This window comes from Lynx canadensis, chromosome C2 (assembly GCF_007474595.2).
Source record: "Lynx canadensis isolate LIC74 chromosome C2, mLynCan4.pri.v2, whole genome shotgun sequence".
Lineage (NCBI taxonomy): Eukaryota > Metazoa > Chordata > Mammalia > Carnivora > Felidae > Lynx > Lynx canadensis.
The window spans coordinates 29,528,741-29,552,154 of record NC_044311.2 but is presented as its reverse complement, the minus strand read 5'-3'; the positions used below and the strand labels follow the sequence as shown (position 1 = coordinate 29,552,154).

The 23,414-nt window shown below is 43.8% G+C and overlaps 1 protein-coding gene across 1 annotated transcript; it reads right to left on the bottom strand.

Annotated features, from left to right (window-relative positions):
• Positions 1 to 271: 271 nt before the first annotated feature.
• Positions 272 to 16,377, bottom strand: CDV3 (CDV3 homolog). The gene is given in 8 exon segments (XM_030329293.1): positions 272 to 923; positions 2,276 to 2,435; positions 5,222 to 5,327; positions 5,329 to 5,368; positions 14,885 to 14,933; positions 14,936 to 14,960; positions 15,743 to 15,849; positions 15,852 to 16,377. Coding segments are annotated over 8 exon segments (768 nt in total). The 5' UTR covers positions 15,982 to 16,377; the 3' UTR covers positions 272 to 772.
• Between the last annotated feature and the right edge of the window lie 7,037 nt (positions 16,378 to 23,414).

The window sequence follows — 23,414 nt, the reverse complement described above, 5'->3', positions numbered from 1 at the left end:
CACTACCCAAATAATAAGAAATCACTAAAAGAAGAAAGATCACTCCCCCCCCCCACCCCCTTTCCCAATGGGTGGACCAAGTTTGGTTGAATTTAACTTATGGTTACCCCAGGATACAACTCAAAGTTAAATTATAAAATCACAGCCCTACTACAGAGATTATCTGAACACAGGAGTTCTTTTGAGAGCGGCACGTTCCAGGAAGTCTAACACAGCCCACTACAGAGTATTCCTTAAGGGTGGGGCACAGGACAGGTTAATTAAGGTCACTTAAATCTTCATCTTTTACAGCAGATCAGAACCGAGATGGCTGACTTTCTGCAGGATTTGATAGGAATCCAGGAGAGCTGATTTCAAGCTTCACACCGACACTTACTAGCTGTAACCTTCGTGTCCAGAAGTTGTGATCCACAAGAAGTCCGCGACGAGTGCAGCAAACCTGAGGTAGTCAGCCCTTACGAAGGCTCAGTATCTGAACATAAAAAGATTTTGAAATGACCACTGGCTGCAGTTTGTTTTTGTACTTGCAGAGTAATAACGAAAGAACACTGCTGAATCTAGTTCACGCATTTATAGAACAATGAGACTCCCCCTACACCAATACAACACAAAGAGCAGTGTGACACTTATGCTTCCATAGTGCAATAGGGACGGTCACTTATATCGAGTGGTCTGCATCGCCGCGGGTCCAGCAGAGATCAGATGATGAATGGCTGTTCCTGGTGGTTAGCTGTGGTCTAGTTACCTTAGAAGGGTTAGCAAAGACCATTCCTTAATTGTACTGTGTGTGGCTGCTTTTCTGATTTTCAAGCACAGCATACTGGTTGTCTAGCTGAAGTTTAAGGGCCTGGTTTTTTGAAACCTCATCCCTACCTCTAGTTTTGTGTCTTACTACTTCAAAGCTCTTCTCCATTTCTTTATCCCTAAGGGAAAAGAAATGTAATCAGTAAATTTTTTCGCTGGGTTGTTGTGTAAATTCTTCCTCAAATTAAAAAAAACAACCAATCAAAACAAAAAACAAAACAAAAAAACCCCCCAAAAAACAAGTCACCCCTTAGAAGTATCCTGAGGGAGGAATAGGAAGGGAAACTGGTACAGGTATCCCCTGCTTCCTGAAAGTTCCTGTTACACCACTTGCTTTTACAGAAGACCTATATTAGGATGGCAACAGCCTTTCCCGTAACAGTGAACATCTCTCCAGATTTCTTTCAGGTAGCGAAAACGCGCACTAATGTAGGTCTTCCTGTAAAAGTGAAGTGTAGTGCAAACTTTCAGAAAGTGAGGGATCCTCTCTGCTTTACGCCATTCTGACTTAGGAATGCTCTGCTTTTGACAGGGGAAAGTTGCACATAAAATCATCATCAAATCATTTTCTAGGCTTCAAAGGAACAGAAAACATGAGTACTGAGGCTCTATGGTGTTATTTTCTGTGGTGGCAAATCTATTTTGGGACCAACTTGAAGACAACTGGAAAGTCAAAAGGCTATCTAATGACACGGTGATTCCTTCTAAGAGTCACTTTTATTTTAGCAAACAATAAATAATACCTCTCTTTCTTTATGCATAAGGGCAATGGTTTTCTTATTCAAGTAAAGTTCTACTCATCATTCAATGATTTCTCCTCACTTCTTCCTTATGGGAGTGGGTCAGATAAAGTGGAGGCTTAAATTAGGCTCTCAGAGGCAAAAAAGGATTGGATTTACTTTAAAAAAGCTACCTCCACCCCCCCAACAGTATTTCCATCTAATGTCTTTTACTACATTTCTTCCCGTTTTATTTACTTTAAAAAAGTCCCTAAAAAAGATGTGGATGTGCCAAATGTGGTCATTTAACTCCAGGTAGCATTCATTTTAAGTACCTGCTGAAATAAGATTATTTTAATATTAGATTTATAAATGCCAACATCTTTCATCTATTCACATCAACTGGGAATACAATGAAAATACCGCTCTTACATTTCTAGTTTCCATGTTAGAAAGAATTCTAAACTAGGCATGACTTGTCATAGCTACAGAACATATAAACCAAGGATAAAGAGACCTGGTCTCTTGGCGCTCTTTCCCCACAGCCCCCTCCAGCCCTCCCCCTTTCCAGCCCTAAGGCATGTAAGTCCTACCCTAATTCTCAGCTGCCTGTCAGCTGTGGCCTGGGCTTTACCTACAAGAGAACAACCCCCCTCCCCCAGCCCAGGTGGGTTCTCCCATCTCCTACATCCCACTCCCTGGCCAAGGGACAGAGCACACCAAGATAAAAAGGCGAGAGCTGGAGTACTTACTTCCGGCTTTCTACATGCTTGGCAGTGGACTGCAGGGACGGGAACTGTGTGTCACTGTAGATTTCTGGTGGGCCTTGCGGTGTTTTCCTTGTTGTGGTTAACCTGGCTCCAGGGGGCCTATACACACCGCTAGTCATCGCTGGTTCTGGGGTTTCTGTAACTGGTATTTCATAACAGTTTAGAGAAACCATTCAAACGCCTGGCATTTTAATAAGCTATTCTCACATTCCCAATCATTTGATAATTACAGAAAAAAACAATACCTACATGACAGTCTCTGGAAAACAAAAAGTTACCTGAGAGTCTGAAAGCAAAAATACTCTTATTTCTCTAGGGTAGTCTAATTTTTCTCCCATGTACAATTTTAATTACCTATGTAAATGAGTTCTAGAATTCAACTTACTAGAAGTGGGAAAGAAATCTGCTGGACCTGGGAGGCAGGCCCAGGAGGGACTGCCTTTCAGAGTATGACCATGTCAGCCCTCAGTATATATATCGGCAATGTGGATAATCACCTCTTTACCTGGTTGATGGGTTAATTAAGATGCCAGTATAAAGAATTTACTTATTAAAATGCTTGTGTATATATTTTTAATTCTAAAAGACTAGTAAAAAAATATACTTGATACCCTTAATTTCACTGTCATATCATCATGGATCTTGTTTTATAAAACACAGGAAAAGCAGGAAAAAACTAAACCGCTGAACAGCCCAAAGTCTTCCATGATGGCTAACATTTTGGGGACAGAGCTTTCTGGCTTTTGCTATGTTATCATTTTTCTCCCCATTCTCAACATGGATTCAGTATTTTACATGCTGTTCCATTTATCAAAAACTTCCCTTTCAAAGAAAGCCTACATCATTTATTAGCTGCAACATAATGCATAATGCATAAAGGGTTATTGTCTCATACGGCTTTTAATTAAGCGTGGGAAAGTCATAATATAACATGCATTCATTGGTTACTAAGCACCTGCTAGGTGTCAGGTACTGTTCGTAGTGGCATACAAATGTTAAGGACCGGCCTTCGTGAACTGTATATTCCTGGCAACTAGCCACATGCAGCTATTTAAAATGAAAAGACTTAAAAATTCAGTTCCCTTGGTTGTATCAGTCGCATTTTAAGGACTCAATAGCCCGCATATGGCTAGTGGCTACTAGTGAACAGTGCTATTCCATCACTGCAAAAAGTACTATTGGACAGTGTTATCCAGAGTAAGGAAATCAAATATGTAAAAATTGGTGCCATACCAAAAATTAAGGTGGGGGAAGGGTCTGTCCAGGGAACACGATGGGTAGGGACTCAGTGACGAGTGAAAAGTGAACAAGGCCTGAAAGGAGGCAACATATTGAGTTGGTAAACAAGCCAAATCAGGTCTGACACTGATCTTATAAATGTTTTATACTGGAACACAGCTACACTCCATGGGTGTACGTATGGTCTACGGCTGCTTTTGTGCCGTTAACAGCAGAGCTGAGTAATTAAAATAGTCTTCTGTATGGCCCTCAAAACCTAAATTACCTACTATCTGGCCCTTTACAGAATAAAGCTTACTTAGAGACTCCCAATATAAAGGAGAGGAATTCAGGCTGAAAACATATGCACAAGGGCCTGCAGCAGCAATGTGCCTGGTATGTCCAAGGAGCAGAGTGAGCAAGGACCTGACTAAAAGACAAATCAGAAAAAGAGATCCCAGACAGGCATCTAAGGTGCTGCAAGTCTGAGAACTTCAGCTTCTATTCGGATTAGAGGGGACACCAATGGAGGCTTGTCAACATCTGAGACACTTTCAGGTCACATTTGAAATGATCACTACACTGGCCACTGGGTGCGTTGGTAACAGTGTACGTAGGGAAGCAGGCCGACCACTTAATAGGTTACTGCAGTAATTCATATAATGTTGTTTCGGGGTCAACTCTATGTGAAGGGTTCAGTTTTGGATATGTGAATATTGAGGTGCTGGGTACATGGTTAAGATCTACGTGTTTGGAGGTCAGGGGAGATCTGAGTGGATGTGAATTCTGGAGTCGCTGGCATGTGGAGATTGCCAGGGGAGTAAGGCCACAGAGAAGAGAGTGGCAAGGGCTGAGCGCTGGGGATGAGCATCACTTAGAGGCAGGGAGGAAGAAGAGACCCCAGCCAGGGAGTCTGAGAGCCAACCATTGAGGAAGCAAGGAGACCGTGGTGTCCTGGAAGTCAATAGAAGAGTGTGTTTCAAAGGGGTGATGAGCTACAGCAAATGTTGAGGATGGGGAACATCGAATGAGGACAGAGACTGGGAAATGGAGTTTAGCAATGCTGAGGTCATCAGGGATCAGTGACAGATGCAGTAAAACATGTAAGAGCTCTGCTGTTAGCACAGAACCTGCTTTGGAAACTGTCCCTCCCCTCCCCCCCCCCCCTTTCTGACCCTCCCTCACATGCCCTCAAAAATAAACACAAAGTTGAATGGAAAAACATAACACAGTAAAGTACTAAAAAGGATGCAAAAATGTTGACACACATTAGTTATCTGTGATCTCTGGGCAGTAAGATTTGTTATTCTTTGTATTATTCTGTATAAAAAACGAGTGATAAAATCTGCCCTTGTGAGAATTCATGCTTCAAGACAGTAAAATGGGGAGAAAAAAAGAAACACAGGTGGAAACACAGGTACTCAATTATCCATTAGCCAACTGTCAAAAAGTAAAAACAAATGACTTAAATATTTAAATTTGGCAAGTTAGTTTACATATAAATGTAAGAAGCCTACAGAAAAGCACATATCTTAACTTCCAAATCCCTTTCCTAAGGATGTAAAAATCTTTAAACAGACATATACAAACCTCTCCCCCAAGAACAGAAAGGAACCCCTCTCATTCTACCACAGCATTCATTCAGTTGAAAGCTAACCATATGTAAAACCATACCTAGATGTCTTCATGAAAATAAAACATTAAGATTACCAATTACTGCAGCAGGAGGTGCCTGTACCGGAGCGGTTTTATTCCAGGGGCCGGAAGATTTTTCGACACCACCACCACCACCTCCACCTTCTTCCCAATTGTCACACTGGATCTTCTCTTTTTTCATTATCTTCTTCTTCCTTTTCACTATTGGAAAAGCAAATGAGGAAATTCAATTATAAATTTTTTTTAAATGTTTTATTTCTGAGACAGAGAGAGACAGAGCATGAGTGGGGGAGGGGCAGAGAGAGAGGGAGACACAGAAGCCAAAGCAGGCTCCAAGCTCTGAGTGGTCAGCACAGAGCCCGACACGGGGCTCGAACTCACAAACCGTGAGATCATGACCTGAGCCGAAGGTCAGTCGCTCAACCGACTGAGCCACCCAGGTGCCCCAGGAAATTCAATTATAAAACCACCAGGAAAAGTGTCAATCCAAACCCTTAGTTCTATCAATGCTGATATCTGTGTGACCCTTGAAAAGTCCCTTAACCTCTTCAGAGCCCCAATCCCCCACTGTTTAGCACTGATGGTAAGCATTATTTCAGGGATGAAATGATTTTTGGAAGTTGTGTGTCACTGGCTAATTGTTTAGTACATATCACAAAAAACTCTCAAAATTAGAATTCACATTCCAATAGAGAAAACAAATCTGCGTTCAGTATTTACATCACTGCTACAGACTTTTTAGTGCCAGTCTCTACTGTGTGACACAGGGAATATATCTAGAACTGGTCCCGATCACCAGATATGTCTGTCACCTGTTTAAAAAAGAAGAGAATACAAAAACTCAGTCTTTGGCTTTACTAGTGATTATAAATGTGACACATACATCATGGTAACACACCATCCTAAGACTGTCTGCAGTGGTTTTAATGCCAATTTCTTATTTCTTTATTCTTTATTGGCTGGAGTCAGAAATCAGTGAGTTAACTGTCAAATCTAACTTCCTTTCTGCAGCTATTTGTCCTTGCTGATGCCACCTCTGGCAGACTACCAACCCTTTCCATGAATCACGTTCTATGACAATGGTGGTTTTTCCTAGAACTTCAGCCTATCAACCGCCCTCTTCTCTCCTATTGAAAAAACAGGATGTTGCCTAAAGCTGTCCCTGGCCTTCCACGTTTAAGACATGTCTCCCTTTGATATCTAATCAGTGATCATGGCTGTAACAATGTACAGACGACTCCCACCCTACATGTGACCTTGGGATCATCATGGCCTCTCCTGGCTTCTGCAAAAGGACATCTAAGTGTGCTTTCCTTCCATTTCAAGGGAAGTCCTGGCTATAAGACAACCTTCTTGAATAACTAATGGTCTCCTTAAAGACACACACACAAATAATTTCAAAGACAATGTCCACCAATTTAGAGGTCTAGGGTGGCAATCAGGAAGGGGTGAGGGGAACAGACGCATCTTCAATCTGCATCTGTAGCACAATTTTACTTGAGACTATAGTTCAAGAGGAAAAAAGAACAGAGAATATGGCCAAGCCACCTTTCAGTTTCCCTTTTTGTTAATATATAATAGAATCCAGTGCTGCTGTTTAAAATGTTAGGCCTATACTAACATGACAGTAATATTCAATTCAATGTCAATTAAACCAAAGACTTACTAAAACAAAATCTATATACCTAATATTAAATAGGAAGTTATTTTAAAAATGATTTTAAATTTATTTATTTTTATTTTTTATTTTGAAGAGTGTGTGTGCAGCAGAGGGGCAGAGAAAGAATCCCAAGCAGGCCCAGCACTGTCAGCTTGGAGCCTGATGTGGGACTCCATCTCATGAACCCTGAGATCATGATCTGAGCTGAAATCAAGGGTTAGATGCCAAACTGACTGAGCCACCCAGGGACCCCCTGAATAATTTTTTTTTTGTAATGTTAAAAGAAGTAGCTGGGTACTAGAAAGCGGGATTTCATTTTTGTTCATGCAGCACGTAGTTATGAGCAGATCTAAAGCCAGACTGCCTGGTTCTGCCACTTACTAGCCAGGAGACTGAGTATAGCACTTAACTTTTGTATGCCTCAGTTTCCACAAATGTAAATGGGGAGAACAGTAAGATTAAGTGAGTTAACAGACACAAAGCACTGAGAACAGTGCCTGGCATATACTAAGCAGTTAAGGGTTTACTATTACCTGCTTTTTAAAATTTTTTTTTTTCAACGTTTATTTATTTTTGGGACAGAGAGAGACAGAGCATGAACGGGGAGGGGCAGAGAGAGAGGGAGACACAGAATCGGAAGCAGGCTCCAGGCTCTGAGCCATCAGCCCAGAGCCTGACGCGGGGCTCGAACTCACGGACCGAGAGATCGTGACCTGGCTGAAGTCGGACGCTTAACCGACTGCGCCACCCAGGCACCCCAATTACCTGCTTTTTATATTCATTTGAGCTTTCAAACAAGCAGCACAGATGCTACCGCCTTATTAAGAAACAACTAAGATGGAACAAAACTCAAAATTTCTAAAATCCACAACATGAACATGTTTTTTTTTTTTTGAAAAAAAAAAAATGTTCTTTTTAAATGGATTTAAGCTTATTTATTTATTGAGAGAGGGAGAGAGAGAGTGCGTGCACGCACAAGCGTGTGCCGGAGGGGCGGAGAGACAGAATCCCAAGCAGGGTCCACACTGTCAGTGCAGAGCCTGATATAGGGCTCTGACATGAAATGATGACTTGAGCCAAAATCAAGAGTTGGAGACTTAACCAACCGAGCCACCCAGGCACCCCTTAAATGGATTTTTAAAAATAGAAACCAAACACTATAACCTTGTTTTCTAAAGTTTATATGTGGAATGAATGACCAGGTAAGGACAGTAAGGTCCTAACTTATCTAGGAGTCTAACAGTGGGTATCCAATCATTAGTACTGTCCACCACCCCCCATTTTTTAAAATTCACTTCTGAACCCACAGCAATGCAGTTACACTTTAATACTGGTTCATGAGTTAAAACCATACGTGTTATATACCTAGTTACATCAGACTTGTTAGTAATGTTGCAGCATCCCAATCCAGGCTAGACAAGAAGATCCCCACAAAGATTTAAGAACATTCATGGCACTTGTATTGTCATATATACCCCAAGGTAGTTAGCTTTCATTTCAGTTGGTCATCTACATTTTGAAACAGTTAACCTCAGCAAAATATGCTGAATCACTATTTTTCAAATACATATACCGGACCTCTTAAGACAGACTTTTCTTTAAACTGCTTTTATATTTGGTGATTAATACATCTAAACCCCAGAATTATCAGCTTGTAGTAAACAATTAACTAAAAACCAAAAAATTCTAACACTGATAATCCCTGAGCCATTCTTTATGCTGTTATACTTTTCAAATGTCCTTAATGTATAGTTTTTGTAATTCACAATAAAACATTAAATAAAACCCCCAATTTGGTCTGATAGAATACTGAGGTCCACTGTAAAAGAAGGTTCCTTTACTATCTAGTGTTTATTACCTGTTCACCCTCAGAGACAAGTGAAGAACTGAATCACTAATCTAAAAATCCCGTAAATTATAAACTATTCCTAAGAAATAAGAGTGATTTGTTTAATTCAAAGAATTGTATATCTGTAATAATAAACACAAGACAACTTAATATTTTGGTTTCTTAACATTCTGAAGTATTAGTTAAATGAAACATTGGAAACTGTCTAGTCAGGACCCTTCATCCAACAGAGGGAACTAAGGCCCAGAGATGCTAACAGCCTTGCCAAATGCCATAGTACTATGGGCAGGGTAGAAATGATTTAAATATCTGATTACTTTTCTGCATTTACACACTCCAGGAAATGTCAAATCTCTAAATACTGTAGTAAGACAAATGTTGCAAAGAATTATTCCCACAGAAGTCAACAGGCTAAATTGTGTTTGACCCAAATAAAATATACATAGCTTCTCATCAGCTAAAATTCACATTTCCAAACACTACTCTGCTACTTGTAAGTATATTATCACAACTTAAAGTATACAGTCTTAAATATGCAAAGTCCATAAGGCACTGTTGGTCGTAAGGCGGAATGATGATGCTAGCAAAGGGAGTATTTACAGAGCATCTAGGAGGCCGGGAAGTGTCCTACCACTTTGCAAAGTTAAAACCTCACAATACCACCAAAGCAGGCAGGAGGCTCACTGACACGGGAGGAAACTGACACTTGGACATTAAGTCCCTCCCCCAGAGCTACAAAGTAGGGGAGCCAATCCCTGGGTCTCCAGAGCCCATATTCTTTCATGTTGCCTCTTTCATTTTATCCTCTTTAGAGCTCTAATATATGACACAGAAATTTTCTCTATGTTGAGAAATTCACTTTCAGGAAGGTTGATCAGGATTATACATCCTGCAGCATTTATTAATAAAAATGGAACATTCTTACCTCTTTATCTCAAGGGACATTATATGAGAATTTATGCATCCCAACGCTAGGATTTTAGTAGCTGTGCTTCTATGAGAATGGTAGGTACCTCCATTGGTTTGACACTATTATCGAACCACTGTTAGACAACAGCAAAATGAAGATGGACATGCCCGATGAGCTATGCCGGCAGCCTAAAATGGCACTGCACCTCCTCCAAAGACTTTCTCAACCTCTTCACGGCAGACCAAGCGTCTCTCTCTTGTGTTCCACAGCACCCTGCACATCACTGAAACGATCTACTGGTGTTTAGTAGAGCAGGAGCTTATTTCTTTTTTGTTATTGTTTTTTTAATATGAAATTTATTGTCAAATTGGTTTCCATGCAACACCCAGTGCTCATCCCAACAGGTGCCCATCACCCACTTCCTCCCCCACCCCCCATCAACCCTGTTTATTCTCAGTCTTTAAAAAGTCTCTTATGGTTTTGCCTCCCTCCCTCTCTAACTCCCCCCTCTCCCCTCCCCCATGGTGTTCTGTCAAGTTTCTCAGGATCCACATAAGAATGAAAAACATATGGTATCTGTCTTTCTCTGTATGACTTATTTCACTTAGCATAACACTCTCCAGTTCCATCCATGTTGCTACAAAAGGCCATACTCCATTCTTTCTCATTGCCAAGTAGTATTCCATTTATATATATATACCACAACTTCTTTATCCATTCATCAGTTGATGGATATTTAGGCTCTTTCCATAATTTGGCTATTGTTGAAAGTGCTGCTGAGCAGGACTTATTTCTACAACCCTGATGTCTGGCACACTTCAGTCACACTAGTATTTGCTACAATTGAATCCAGCTTGGATGCAGGAATGATTTCTTGAAAGAACAACTTAATCAGCTCTACTTAATGGGTTTAAAGGTCTACATCTCTTAAGAAGGTTCCTAAAAACACCCACTGGGCTCCAAGAGCTCAATTCTTTAAAGATGACAAATGCTCAACATTTACTTCAAATATTAAATAAAATCCTTCTTTCTCCCAAAAATCCATTTTAAAGAGAGGAGAGGCCACAGGTCCTACCATCAACCAACAATCTAAGCTCCAGTATTAGGTCCCTTTTTTTTTTATCACCATCCCAATGGCACCCCTCCAAAGAACTTGTCTACAAACAATGATGACCTTGAATACATATATTAACTTAGACACAAAATTTGACACAAGCTCTTATAATACTTTAAAAATTTTTTTTAATGTTTGTTTATTTTTGAGAGAGACAGAGCATGAGTGGGGGAGGGGCAGAGAGAAAGGGAGACACAGAAGCCAAAGCAGGATCCAGGCTCTGAGCAGTCAGCACAGAGCCCAACGTGGGGCTCAAACTCACAGACCGTGAGATCATAACCTGAGCCGAAGTCGGATGCTCAACCGACTGAGCCACCCAGGCGCTCCAAGCTCTTATAACACTCTTGGTAATTAAATCTTGAGCTAGTTGGTAAATGTGAGACAGGATGTTAGTATGATATGTTTGTTGCTACTGAAAATTTCTTTTAAAAAAGATTTTAAGTAGTCTTGATACCCAACATGGGGCTTGAACTTATGAGCTCAAGAGTCGTATGCTCCACCAACTGAGCCAGCCAGGTGCCCCTCAAAAATTTCCTCTCTCAAATGCACACTTATCTTCAATAAAGGTCCATGAAGGCTAACCTACCTGAGGAGTAGTGTCAAGAACTTTAAGGTGATATGCCATACCTGCAGCGGACTGAAGATAAAGCAAGTAAGGCAAAGTAGATCTAAGCAAAAATAAATGGGCACTTATTTTACTATTCTTGCAACTTTTCTGAGGTTTCTAATGTTTCAAAGCAAAAAGCTAGATGAAAAAATTTGTAAGTCTGAAAATTTCAAGTTACTGAAAAAGAAATTTTTTTTTAACGTTTATTCATTTTTGAGAGACATAGCACAAGCAGGGGTGGAGAAGAGAGAGGGAGACACAGAATCCAAAGCAGGCTCCAAGCTGTCATCACAGAGCCCGACGCAGGGCTTGAAATCACAAACTGTGAGATCATGACCTGAGCTGAAAGTCAGATGCTTAACTGACTGAGCCACCCAGGTGCCCCCTCAAGATACTTTACGTCGGGGCGCCTGGGTGGCGCAGTCGGTTAAGCGTCCGACTTCAGCCAGGTCACGATCTCGCGGTCCGTGAGTTCGAGCCCCGCGTCAGGCTCTGGGCTGATGGCTCAGAGCCTGGAGCCTGTTTCCGATTCTGTGTCTCCCTCTCTCTCTGCCCCTCCCCCGTTCATGCTCTGTCTCTCTCTGTCCCAAAAATGGATAGACGTTGAAAAAAAAAAAAAAAAATTTAAAAAAAGATACTTTACGTCAATTTCCAAGTTTCATATTCCCTTATCTCATTCTGAGATGGCAAGGTTGCCTCTCAGACAGAAAAAGGTAACAGATTAAAGGCATAAAGAACCACCCACCCCAACTTCTCAGAGAAAAGATATCTCATTTCTCTGCCCCCTTCTAAGGGTTTCTGCCTAAAAAGTAAGACCAAGCTACAGAAGACAATAACTGGAAGTCGACAGCAGTGTTTAAGGCTCTTGAGAGAGGGATTTTGTTTGTATGGTTATACTAATGCCAACCTGAACATGTAATTTTCTCCTATTAGTCCACTGTGAACTGACTCACCAAAATCTATCAGACATGATAATCTTATGCATCTCCACTACCCTTTCCCTCAAATCTTGGTATTATAAACCAGGTACCTCATGGTTAAATAACAGAAATTCTCAACACTGAATCATCCTAATTTACCTACTGAACAGAGATGATTAATGTCACCAGTGGGTATTTTACAAATAACCTGCTCAAAAATCCTCACAACAATCCTAGCATGTCTCAATTTTGTAGATCACAACCAACATTCAACAACCAACCAGCTTGCCCAAGGTCACATATAAGCGGCAGGCTAAAATGCAAACCCGAGTTTGTCTATCTCCAAAGCCCATGTTTTCGAGACATTATCATCTCCAGCCCACTTAACTGAGTAACCTACTTCCATTCCTATGAACCAAACTGTCTTTCCTTGGGAACCCCAACCCAATTTAGTTTCAGTGACAAGAACATTTAATACAAAGTTTACAAGGTTTTTCAATATATAAAGTGAAAATATTAGTCATTATTATTAAGCCTCAGATGACAGGACCTTCTCACACTCAAGTTTTTCCTGAAGGCTGTTAGATTCCTCTTTATTGAATGATTTATGAAGGGAATGGAAATATAGACTCTAGATTCCACAATGACGGGAGGATCCACAAAAACAGCTTCCTGAAGGTAGGTTTTTCAATGTTAGCAGGTTAGGGGAAGACCTGTGGAGGACCACTTAGGAGAAATGACTACATGCTAAGAATAATGAAAAAACAACATAAAAGCTGGCCTGCTTCAGGTCAAGCAGAACTTAAACACTCATACTAGCCTAGCTGAGATTTACCTGTGCCCCTAGCAAAGGTGAAAGAAATGACTTAAGAACTATTTCATCACCTCTGAAGTAGCCAAAAATAACTCTGAATATGGGTACGGAATTTAGAGTCAATGACAGAAAAACAGGTAATATCCTCTATAATACAACAAAATCAGTTTCTTGCATTCAGTGAATTTGAAACCTTTCTCCCTCAGAAAGCGCTACTCTTGCTCAGTAAGTTCACTTACTGTCATCCTTCCTGTCCATTCAAATCTACAGAACGTGCAGTCAAGGGCCTGTGGTCAAGCAAGGCAGACCTAGAGCCTTATTCTACAGCCAAACAGGAACCACATACGCAGGCAGTTCTACAACCCCCCAGTGATTAAGAACTTCACAATACCTCCTCTTCATTTTTACAGGGCAAGCCCTGGGGAAAAGAGGGATATTCTCTCTTCTTAAAAAAAAACAAAGTTTATTTAGAGAGAGTGAGGGAGCGCACACATGGGGGAGTGGCAGAGAAGAGAGAGAGAATCCCAAGCAGGGTTCTCGAAGGGGCTCAATCTCACAAACCAACCCTGAGATCATGACCTGAGCCGAAATCAAGAGTTAGTTAGTTGCTTAACCAATGGAGCCACCCAGGTGCCCCAAACAGGGATATTTTCTAAACCACACCTCTTCAAAGACATCTAACACACAAGTTCAAGAAGTGGCTGGGAATAAAACTGTAGTCTAATCATGTCTACGTAACATTACTACAAAAGAACTTCAAGAGTGGAAAAACCTCATTTCCTAAAAAGTCTCCCACTATCAGTCAGGTTTCACTTTGGTTAAGCTCATGAAATAATGTGAAAGAACCTAGGACATAATGCCTGGCTATGGAAGGAATGCAACAAATGTCAAAAATATTAGTCCTGGTTTCTGAGTCAGTTACTCAAAGCCGTAAATGTCACCATTTAGAGAAGTCAAAAGGCTGTATTCTGGTTAAGGAAAGTTACTTCCGTCAGTGTGCCATGTGGTCACTGGTGTCTACAAATTGCAAACTTTAAACTGGAGGCAGTTCATTAGGATCTCATTTATTTCTTTAAACTGAGATTAAAGAGTTTTTATCTCAAAATGGTGGAACCATATATTCACTTGTTTTTCTACCTTATGAGCCCATTAAAATAGACATTTATTTACATGAATCTAAAACAAAATACCATAGATTGACTGAATATGTTAATTTCAAATACTTTAAGGCAACCAACCCAATTTTTAAAAAGTCCTGTTTTCTTAAACTTTAAAAAAATAACATGCTTAGACTATCCAATGCCATTCCTATAAAATCCTCAGGAAAATTGATCTACAGTGTTAGGATAGCGGTTATTCTTGGGAATGAAGGCAGTGACTAAAAGCACTTAGGTTTCTTCTGTAGCAGCAATGTTTAGTTTCTTGAACTTGCTGTTGATTACACAGGCTGGTTTCATTGTGCGAACACCTAAAATCCGTATTTCTAAGTATGCTTCACCTACAAAAATATATACGAACTTGCTTATTGGACAGGATGTGAAAAACCACGCCGTTCAAGCCACCAATATTAAAAGTAAAAATTTTTAAAGGCCACAAAATCCATTTCATTTTTAGCTGTCTCAAATAAGTAGGCAAGCTCTCACAGGATTTTGGAGCTGGCAGCTGATTGATCAGCATATAGAAAGGACCGCCATCAGAGAGAGGAAGACACAATCCTTACAGCCCTAATAAACGTATCTAAAGCATGAGGTCACTGTGTCTAGCTGCTTTGGGGCTAGAGAAAAACCAAACATACAACACCTATCCTAAGGGTTATCTAAACACAGTTGTAAGCAAACCATACCTTATTTGCATCGCCTGAACTCTGAGGCCGCTGTAATCAACCTCTTTTGTTCAAATTCTTTCCACTCATCTTCATCCTGTAAAACACACACCATTGGATCAAGCAAAGCTATTGTTAAAATACAACAAAGGCAAATATCAGACTATGAAAAGGGGATCAAATATCTGGAACCTAAAGTACAGACTCATTTTCTGGCCAAAGCCCTTACTTGGTCCCGAGGCCGAAGGGATCGGAGGGAGGCATGACTGGAGGACAAACTAGGCTGGAGGACAAACGTGCCCAAGCAGTCAAATTTCTTTTACCTCCACCAGTTCCTTCAAGAGAGCGGTTACTTTAAAAGCAACCAGGAAAAGTGGAATGAAAAAGTCAATAGTAACCCCACAACTAATGTCTACCTCAATGTAGTCACGAGACTTATTCTGTTACAGGCTTAGAGGCCAAGCCCTGCCAGTTCGAGCTGCCACAAATGCGATTGTTAGAAAATTCAGCTCAGACAACTGGGCTAAAGTCGGAACACCAAATTACTCAAGAGTCTCAGAGTAGACGTCACCCGATAAATGCTGCTCTGGGCCAGGCACTTCGGCCCCAGACCCATTTCTCCTCGAGGGTGCCGCTGTCCGGGTCTCGGTCCCAGCCAGCGACACAAGGTGGAGGGGCGAGAGCGGGCTGGGGGCGAGGGGAGAGTCCTGCGGGAAGAGGGGAGCCGGCCTGGCGTGGGAAGCCCCCGTCACATGGCCAGCCCCCGCACCCGTCCGCCCTCCGGCCGGCCCCTCCCGGACGCTTCCCCCGGCGGGCGGCCGGCGGGGGCGGGCACATGGGCGCAAGCGCGCGGCCCGGCCCCTCATCCCGGCCCCTCACCTTAGTCACGGCCTTGGTGGCGGCCCCGGGGCCCGCGGCCCCCGCGCCTGCGGTCCCGCCGTCGCCAGGCCGGTCCCCCGCTCCCGCCCCGCCGCTCGCCGCGCCGCTGCTCCGCTTCTCCCGCCGGCGCCGCCCGCCGCTCCCGCGGCGTTCGCCGCCCGGCTGCTCCGCTCCTTCTTTTCTTCTTGTCCCTCTTGGCGAAGAAGTTATTCTAGGCTTCGCTCCTCCGTCTCGGCCATGGCCGCAGCCTCCACGGCCCGGATGGGTGGGGGCCAGCGGCGGGCGCGGCCCGCGGGACTCCGAGCTCGGGGTCGAGGCCGGCTCTGCGCTCACGCTCTCGGGCGCGCGACGCCTCAGCCCCGGCTGGGTCGCCGAGGCGTGTGTGGCGGGGCGGGCGGTTCCCCCCCGCGAGCTGGCGGCGGTGGTACGGTCCGCCTGGGGGGATCGCGCGCTGCTCCCGCCCACTCGAGGCTGCCGGGGCTGCAGCTGCTGCCAGCGACGGCGGTGCAGAAATCCCGTCGGCTCCGCAGCCGGAGGGGAAAAGGAACGCGCGGGCCAGACTCTCCGGCGAGAGTGCCTGGCTTGCGGTGGCGCGTGCTGGAAGAAGACACGCGCGCGCAGGCCGGGAGAGGAAGGGAGAGGGGGTGGGGAGGGGAGGGAGGGGGAGGAGGGAGGGCGGGCCACTAGAAAAGAGAGGCAGTGCCCGCGCCTGCGTACTTAGCTCCGCCCGCCGCTGTGTGTCTGCGGTGGGGAGGGCTGTGGAGGAGACAAAGGCGGAGCTGGGAAAGGAGCCAATCAGGTGCCAGAACGAAGCACTTAGGCGACAATCCCTGCCTCAGACGGGGCGGGGCCTTGGGAAGGGGAGAGAAGGGTGTATGCTACATAAGTGATGTGCCTGATGGCTCCTTCTTCCGATTGGCCGAGGGTTTAGCCTTGAGGGCGGGCATTTAGAGGGCTAATTGGTGACTTGGCTGAAGAGGTCCGGTGAAAGGGGCGGATGGGTCCCAGCTGAGCGCATGCGTAGGGTGCACGCGTGTGTCCTGCTCGCCCTTAGTGAACTGTGGCCTTGTGGCTTGAACTTTTAGCGAAACGGAAATGTACTGTGTTAAACTAGTGGTGAGAGAGATGGTACCTCTCCCACCGCTCTACTTTATACTTCCACTCTTCTGGTCTGACGAGTTTAATTTTCATGTGATGAGATAATTATTAGGAAAATAGTGGGCTTGACGTTTAGGTTCTGTAAGAAAAGATCTTTAATAAGCCAGTAGGTAGATAGACACGGATTGACTTTGTCTGGACTCCATCCGCTGCTAGATAACGTCCATCAAGATCGAGCTAAGGAAATCTATCCTCAAGCTTCTGATCTGTGAAATGGGGGTATTAGCTATGGGGGAAAAGAGGACCTGTTCCCTTCCCAGCATTAACACGCATTGGATGCGGAATATGTGACTTTTTAATACGTTTAAATAGTGCCCCCTGCCCTGACTTGAGTCTAGATGATGGATGCAATTTATCCTTAGCCTTTATATCTGATAAAAGGAGGAGAATGATGTGTCACAGGGTGCGGATAAAACACCGATGTCAAACCTGGTCTTATGTTAAGTACTTTGTGGGCCTTGAGAATGAAAGGAATCCTTTTTTTCTTTTTTTTTTAAGTTTATTCAGAGAGAGAGAGAGAGAGAGAGAGAGAATGTGAACAGGGGATGGGCAGAGAGAGGGAGGAATCTTTTTTTTTTAATTTTTAAAAATCTTTATTTTGAGAGAGAGAGTGCGAGTGGAGGAGGGAACAGAGAGAGGGAGGGAGGCACAGAATCCGAAGCAGGCTGCACAGAGCCCAATGCGGGGCTCAAACTCACAAACCGTGAGATCATGACCTGAGCCAAAGTTGGATGGAGACACCCAGGCGCCCCGGGAGAGAGAGCATTTTAAGCAGGCTCCAAGCTCAGCTCAGAGCCTGTTGCGGGACTTAACCCCAGAGATCATGACCTGGGCTGAAATCAAAGTCCAAGGCTTAACTTACTGAGCTACCCAGGTGTTCCAGGAATCCTTTCATATGAAAAAGGTGGCCTAGGGGTGCCTGGATGGCTCAGTTTGGTGGAGCCACCCACTCTAGATTTTGGCTCAGGTCATGATCTCATGGTCATGAGATCGAGCCCTGCGTTGGGTTCTGCACTGAGTGTGGAGCCTGCTTAAGATTCTCTCTCTGTCTCTGTCTCTCTCTGTCTCTCTCTCTCACCCCCTCCCCCACTCTCACTCTCTCAAAATAAATAAACTTTTTAAAAATTTTTAGAAAAAGAAAAAGGTACCGTAATGTATTAGACTTTCCACTTCCTCCTTCTAAGGACAGAGGAGCGAACAGCCACTGAGGAAATGACTCAGACTATGTTAGTAGCTTCATGGGGTAGATACAGCACAGCCAGTAAATGGAGCTGCGTCTTTGTCTTTCCTTTATAGTTTCGCCATTTAAAGGTGTCTTCCCTCCCTCCCCCACCTCCACTACTTATTAAAAGAACTAAGTCCAAAATATGTCAACAAAGTAAATCAGGTACCTAGCCTTGATCAACAGCAAGCTTACATATTATTCCCCAAACATTAACTGCCCCACCCTCAAAATGGGCCCTAGGTAACTTCCTTCTGTGACACTACCTATCTTCCTGTGATGCAGGCCAAGTTAAGTACTGCTCCCACTCCATCTCCCTTAACATCTTTGTAACATTTTTCTTCCTTTCCCTTCTTCCTTCCTTCCTTTTGTTCTTTTTTCCTCATCTATGAAGCATCTATTTAGCTATATTTAAGGTTACGTAGCTTATTCTAGGTTGAGTAATTCGTCATTCCTGCCTTCAACTCCATTATAATCAAGATCGAGATATGAGTAACTGGAGTTCAGTCTCTCTTTTATTAGGTCTCCATCAATATATCAGTGTCTTGAAGGAATTAATGACTTGGGAAAATGCAGAGAAGGAACCTCAGTTGAGGGTTGACACAGCAGAAATCCCCACTACATTTTTCAGTGTGATTCATGACATGCTCCTAGAACATGATCATATGTAAGAAATTCAGGTCAGGCCAGTAGAGAGACCAGTATCTTTGTGTTTGTGTTATTGTCTGCAGTTACTGTCTCCTCCAAGAAGCTGATCCCTTCCTATTTGAATCCTCTGCCCTGAAACTGACAGCATATATTCCCACCAGTTCCTCTTAAATTTCCCCTGACTCCTTCCTCCAGATTGATCACATAGGGCCCTGAATCCTGCCATCACCCCCTCATCATCACCTGTCCTCACCTTGAAGTATCCTCCAGCTTTCTCTTGATGAAGGTTTCTTCTCTACCTTCCAGTATTTAGACCTTCCCCATCTGTAAAGCAAAACAGACCTTAATTTGTCCTTGCTAGATGGAAAGTTGAACATGGTGAGGACTCAGACCATTCCTAGATATTTAGCATATCTTCTAAGGATTTTAGTGCTGTCTGAACATGGAAATGTCTCTCTGAGTCCTCTGAAGTGGTACAGCCCAAAAGACATCATTTATCTCCCTCAACAAGGCCCACTGAGCCAATATTCTGTGAGCTCAAGAGTTGGCAAAGGGCAGCTGGGTCTGGTCCCATTGTCCCCGGGTTCTTTTTTGCTGAGCTATTTGTTCAAGTTCCATTCTGCTACCTAGACTGGAAATTCCACACATGCTCAGCTCAAAGGAATGCGGCTCATGCTGACCAAAGAGCTTGCCAGGAAATAGGGAACAACTTTTCATTTGTGGCTTCTTTTCATTTGTGGCTTCCTCTCTCACATCTGTGAGGCAGACTGTGCTACCGCCTGAGCTGTTCCACCAACCTTTTCCAGTTGGGGAGCAAATGTTTTCAGGTTACTTTCCCTGGGGAGCCTTGCTGACTTCCACAGGCAGCCTGGTTCCTGACCTTTAAAGGTCCAGAGACCTTTTGTTTGGTATGGTATTTGATGCCTTCTTGGTATTTCCATGATTTGTTTGTTGTTTAACCTCATTCATTCATTCACTCGCTCATTAATTTATATAAAACATTTTTTTAATGAGCAGCTACTGTATGCCAGGCCCTATGATAGGAATTAAAGACCAGTAAGTCAGAAATAAGCCCTACCCTCAGAGCTTACCATATGGTAATCAGCTACCAGAAACAGACACACAGGTATATGTACATACAACTATAGCCAGTGAAAACCTTGGAAGGTAGGAATGGTGTCGGGCATGAGCCTATTTCACACAGGTCTCCAGTAGTCCCTAATTTTTTCACATGAATAGGGGAATAAACAAAATATGAACTATCTAAAAGTGTTCCTTAAAATTGTTCTCTGTTGGCTTCAGAACACATACTCTGTCACATATAACAAAGAGTTGACTTTCTCCCTCAACCTCAAGTCCCTCCTTGGCTCATCCTTGACATTAAGGCCCTTGTCAGAGGGTGAATGGACAGCAAGAGGAATGAAGTCCCAGATGCTAATGGCTAGCCAGAGATGCCTGTTTCCAGAGAGACATAAAAGCCTGCCATGTATGACCCCCCATATACACCACACGCTTACCATCAAGGCTTGCAAAAAGGAGTTGGACTCAGCCCACCCCTAATAAATCTGGTTTGTTGTTAGTTATACCACATAAAGTTGCTGCTCTTTGTTTTTGACCTACCCAAATAGCAATCTTATATGGTTCAACCTAATATATCTGAGAATATACACAAAAAGTCCATAAATAAATGAAGAGTTTGGATCAACCAACCCACCCATCAGGTCATCTCCCTCATGTAATCTCAGGGGAGCAGGGCTGGAATGTGATAACAATTGAATGGTCAGCAACCTAATCAGTTGTACTGTATGGAGAAAGCATGAAACAAGAATGAGAAAGAAGGCTGGAGAAGAGAAAGCAAAAAGAAGTAGGGTAAAGCCCAGAGGCCAGAGCTGACACTTATTATCCACCACTGTCCAGGAAAGAGCAAATGAAACTGGAGCTCATACAGATGTGCCCGGCTGTGAAGTAAAGATGACTCACTAAACCCCACCCTGATTTGAAAGAAATCTGCCTAGGCCAACTCTTGGGATATACTCAGTAACCAGCCAGCTGATGGGTGATTTGGCTTTCTGATTGCTGATATTGAGAAAAGGGTGCTCCAGTTGAGGGAGGAGCATTCCAGCTATTGAAGGACTAATACCAACTGTTAATGAATACGTGAGTATCTGGTTATATACTTCAGCCTCCTATGTGTTGGATTACTGGGAGTCAGGCTTCTCCAGGCAGCACCGACTTTGCTGTGAAGCAGGTTCAGCTCTGTGGAAAATTCATCAAGGTAAAACTACCCTGGTGACCTCTTTGAGAGCCAGTCAAGTGACTCTGACATTAAGCAAAACCTTCTGACTCATTTTGATCACAGAGTGCAAGGGATATAATTATGTTCGCAAGGCACGATCATCCTATTTCTGACCCTAACTCCATTCCTGATCCTATTTCATGACCCAACAAGTAGATGTGAAATTGTCTGGCCCTGGTTACCAGGCCAGTAGGTCAATGGAATTGTCATTCCTACTTGGGCTAAAAAGGGCAAGGAAAGGGTGAGGGTACGGGGAGTGCAGAGAGATCTCCCCCGTGCTGAAGGCAAGATCTTTACTTCCTCTTCCTGCTCTTTACTTCAGGGTCAAGGGCCTACTTTCTGGAGTCAGACCTGGGTTCAAGTAGCAGCTCTGCCTCTTCCTACCTAGCAAGTCTCTTAACTCCTCTGCACCTTAGGTGTTTTCATCTGTAAGGGGGCTGATAAATACACCTGCCTGTGGAGTTGTGTGAGGACTGTATGATGGGACGAATTGAAGACCACTCAGCTCAGTGCCTGGAACTGTCAGCCCAATGAGTGTTAGGTATTGTTGTTACTAAGAGCGTTCGCGTTGGGGAGCCTGGGTGTTTCAGTCAGTTAAGCACCTGACTTCGGCTCAGGTCACGATCACAGTTTGTGAGTTCAAGCCCCACGTTGGGCTCTGTGCTGACAGCTCGGAGTCTGGAGCCTGCTTCCAATTCTCTGTCTCCTTCTCTCTCTCTGCCCCTCCCCTACTTGTGCTCTGTCTCTCTCTGTCTCTCTCTGTCATAAATAAATAAACTTTAAAAAAAAGAGTGCTCATGTTATTGCTAAGGCATGTATCATGAATTAGAGTTATATGGGGGTGTTTGCTGACTGTTCCTTTTATCTGTCCTCTTTGACCCTGCTTCTTCTTCATTACTGGGTCTTCGGTGCTATGCCTACGGAGTGCCATCCCCAGAGTAGACAATCACTGAACATTTGTTGGCTGTTAAAAATAAAGTTTCATGCTTCATGTTTGCAGTTACTATGTATGAAATCACTTAGTATTTTGGCATCTTCTCTCAAATATGATTATGTAGGTTTTTGAAAAAAATGTTTATTTATTTATTTTGCGAGAGCATGAGCACAAGCATGAGCCGGGGAGAGAGAGAAAGAGAGAGAGAGAGAGGGAGAGAGAGAGAGAGAGAGAATGAGAATCCCAAGCATGCTCAGTGTGGAGCCCAACAGCAGGCTTGATCTCACGACCCTGGGATCATGACCTGAGCCGAAATCGAGAATTGAATGCTTAACTGACTGAGCCATCCAGGCGCCCCTGATCGTATAGTTTTTACTCATGCTAAACTCTCTGTGCCCTCAAGATGTCTGGATCAAAATAGCCATAACAAAGTACCCCCGTCTACCTAGTGACAGACCGAGCACATCTGCTGTCCTGCTACCTGCTGTCCCACTCAGTCTTTTGAGCTGGGGAGTCCCTCTCCCACTCAGCACAACCAGAGCAGGACTTCTGGCCTAGGACTCCCCCATCCGGGGTTTGAAGGTTGAGCTAGGGATCTCCTCAGGTGAGCACTGATTAGCCTCCTGTCAAATGATACACAGAGGAAGAAAGAATTCGATGATGATGACCCAACCTCCTGCACGGACTTAGTCCTAGATGGTATGATTCTGTCATCTGCCGCCCCAATAGTCCCTCCCCACCGGTCCTGGGGGACCGGTCCATGAGCTAAGAGGCCCTCCCTGAGGAACGCGTGGAAGGTTAGAAACTGGAAAACTTTTGTGAGGCTGCCTGGGGCTTCTCCCTTGTTGCTGGCAAATCTCCTACCGGCATCTGTGGGTCTTGGCCCTGGAGGAGCAATGCCATGTCGTGTATTTGTAAACAACTATAGATTTATGTAACGATTACATGTTATATATTGAGCCTGCTGCCAAACACAGCTCCACGGAGAAGAATTCCACCTGTAAGTTCTCAGCAAAAATGGCCCAAGATAATTAAAGACTCCTAGGGGTATGGTGTCTCTTCCTCCTCTTGGCCCCCACACCCATGGCAAAGCAGCTCAGAGCCCAATCTACCGCTGCTGTCCCTAACCAAAACTGCAGCAAAATCTGAAGTTGTTCAAGAGTGCTTGTCATAATCTCCCCATCGATTTCCACATCCCTGGGCCCTTCACATCTCCCAGGATACCCCACACAAAAGGGAACCTCATTGGTGGTGGGGGGGGGGACGGGGGGTAGAAAATATGAATGGCTGCAAATCCCCTCTCTTCAATCTTTTTTTTTTTTTTTTTTTCTTCCTTAGAGAGAGGGGGCACAATGTGAACGAGGCGCAGAGAGAGGGAGGAAAGAGAGAAGCGGGGCTTGAAAACTGTTAAGAT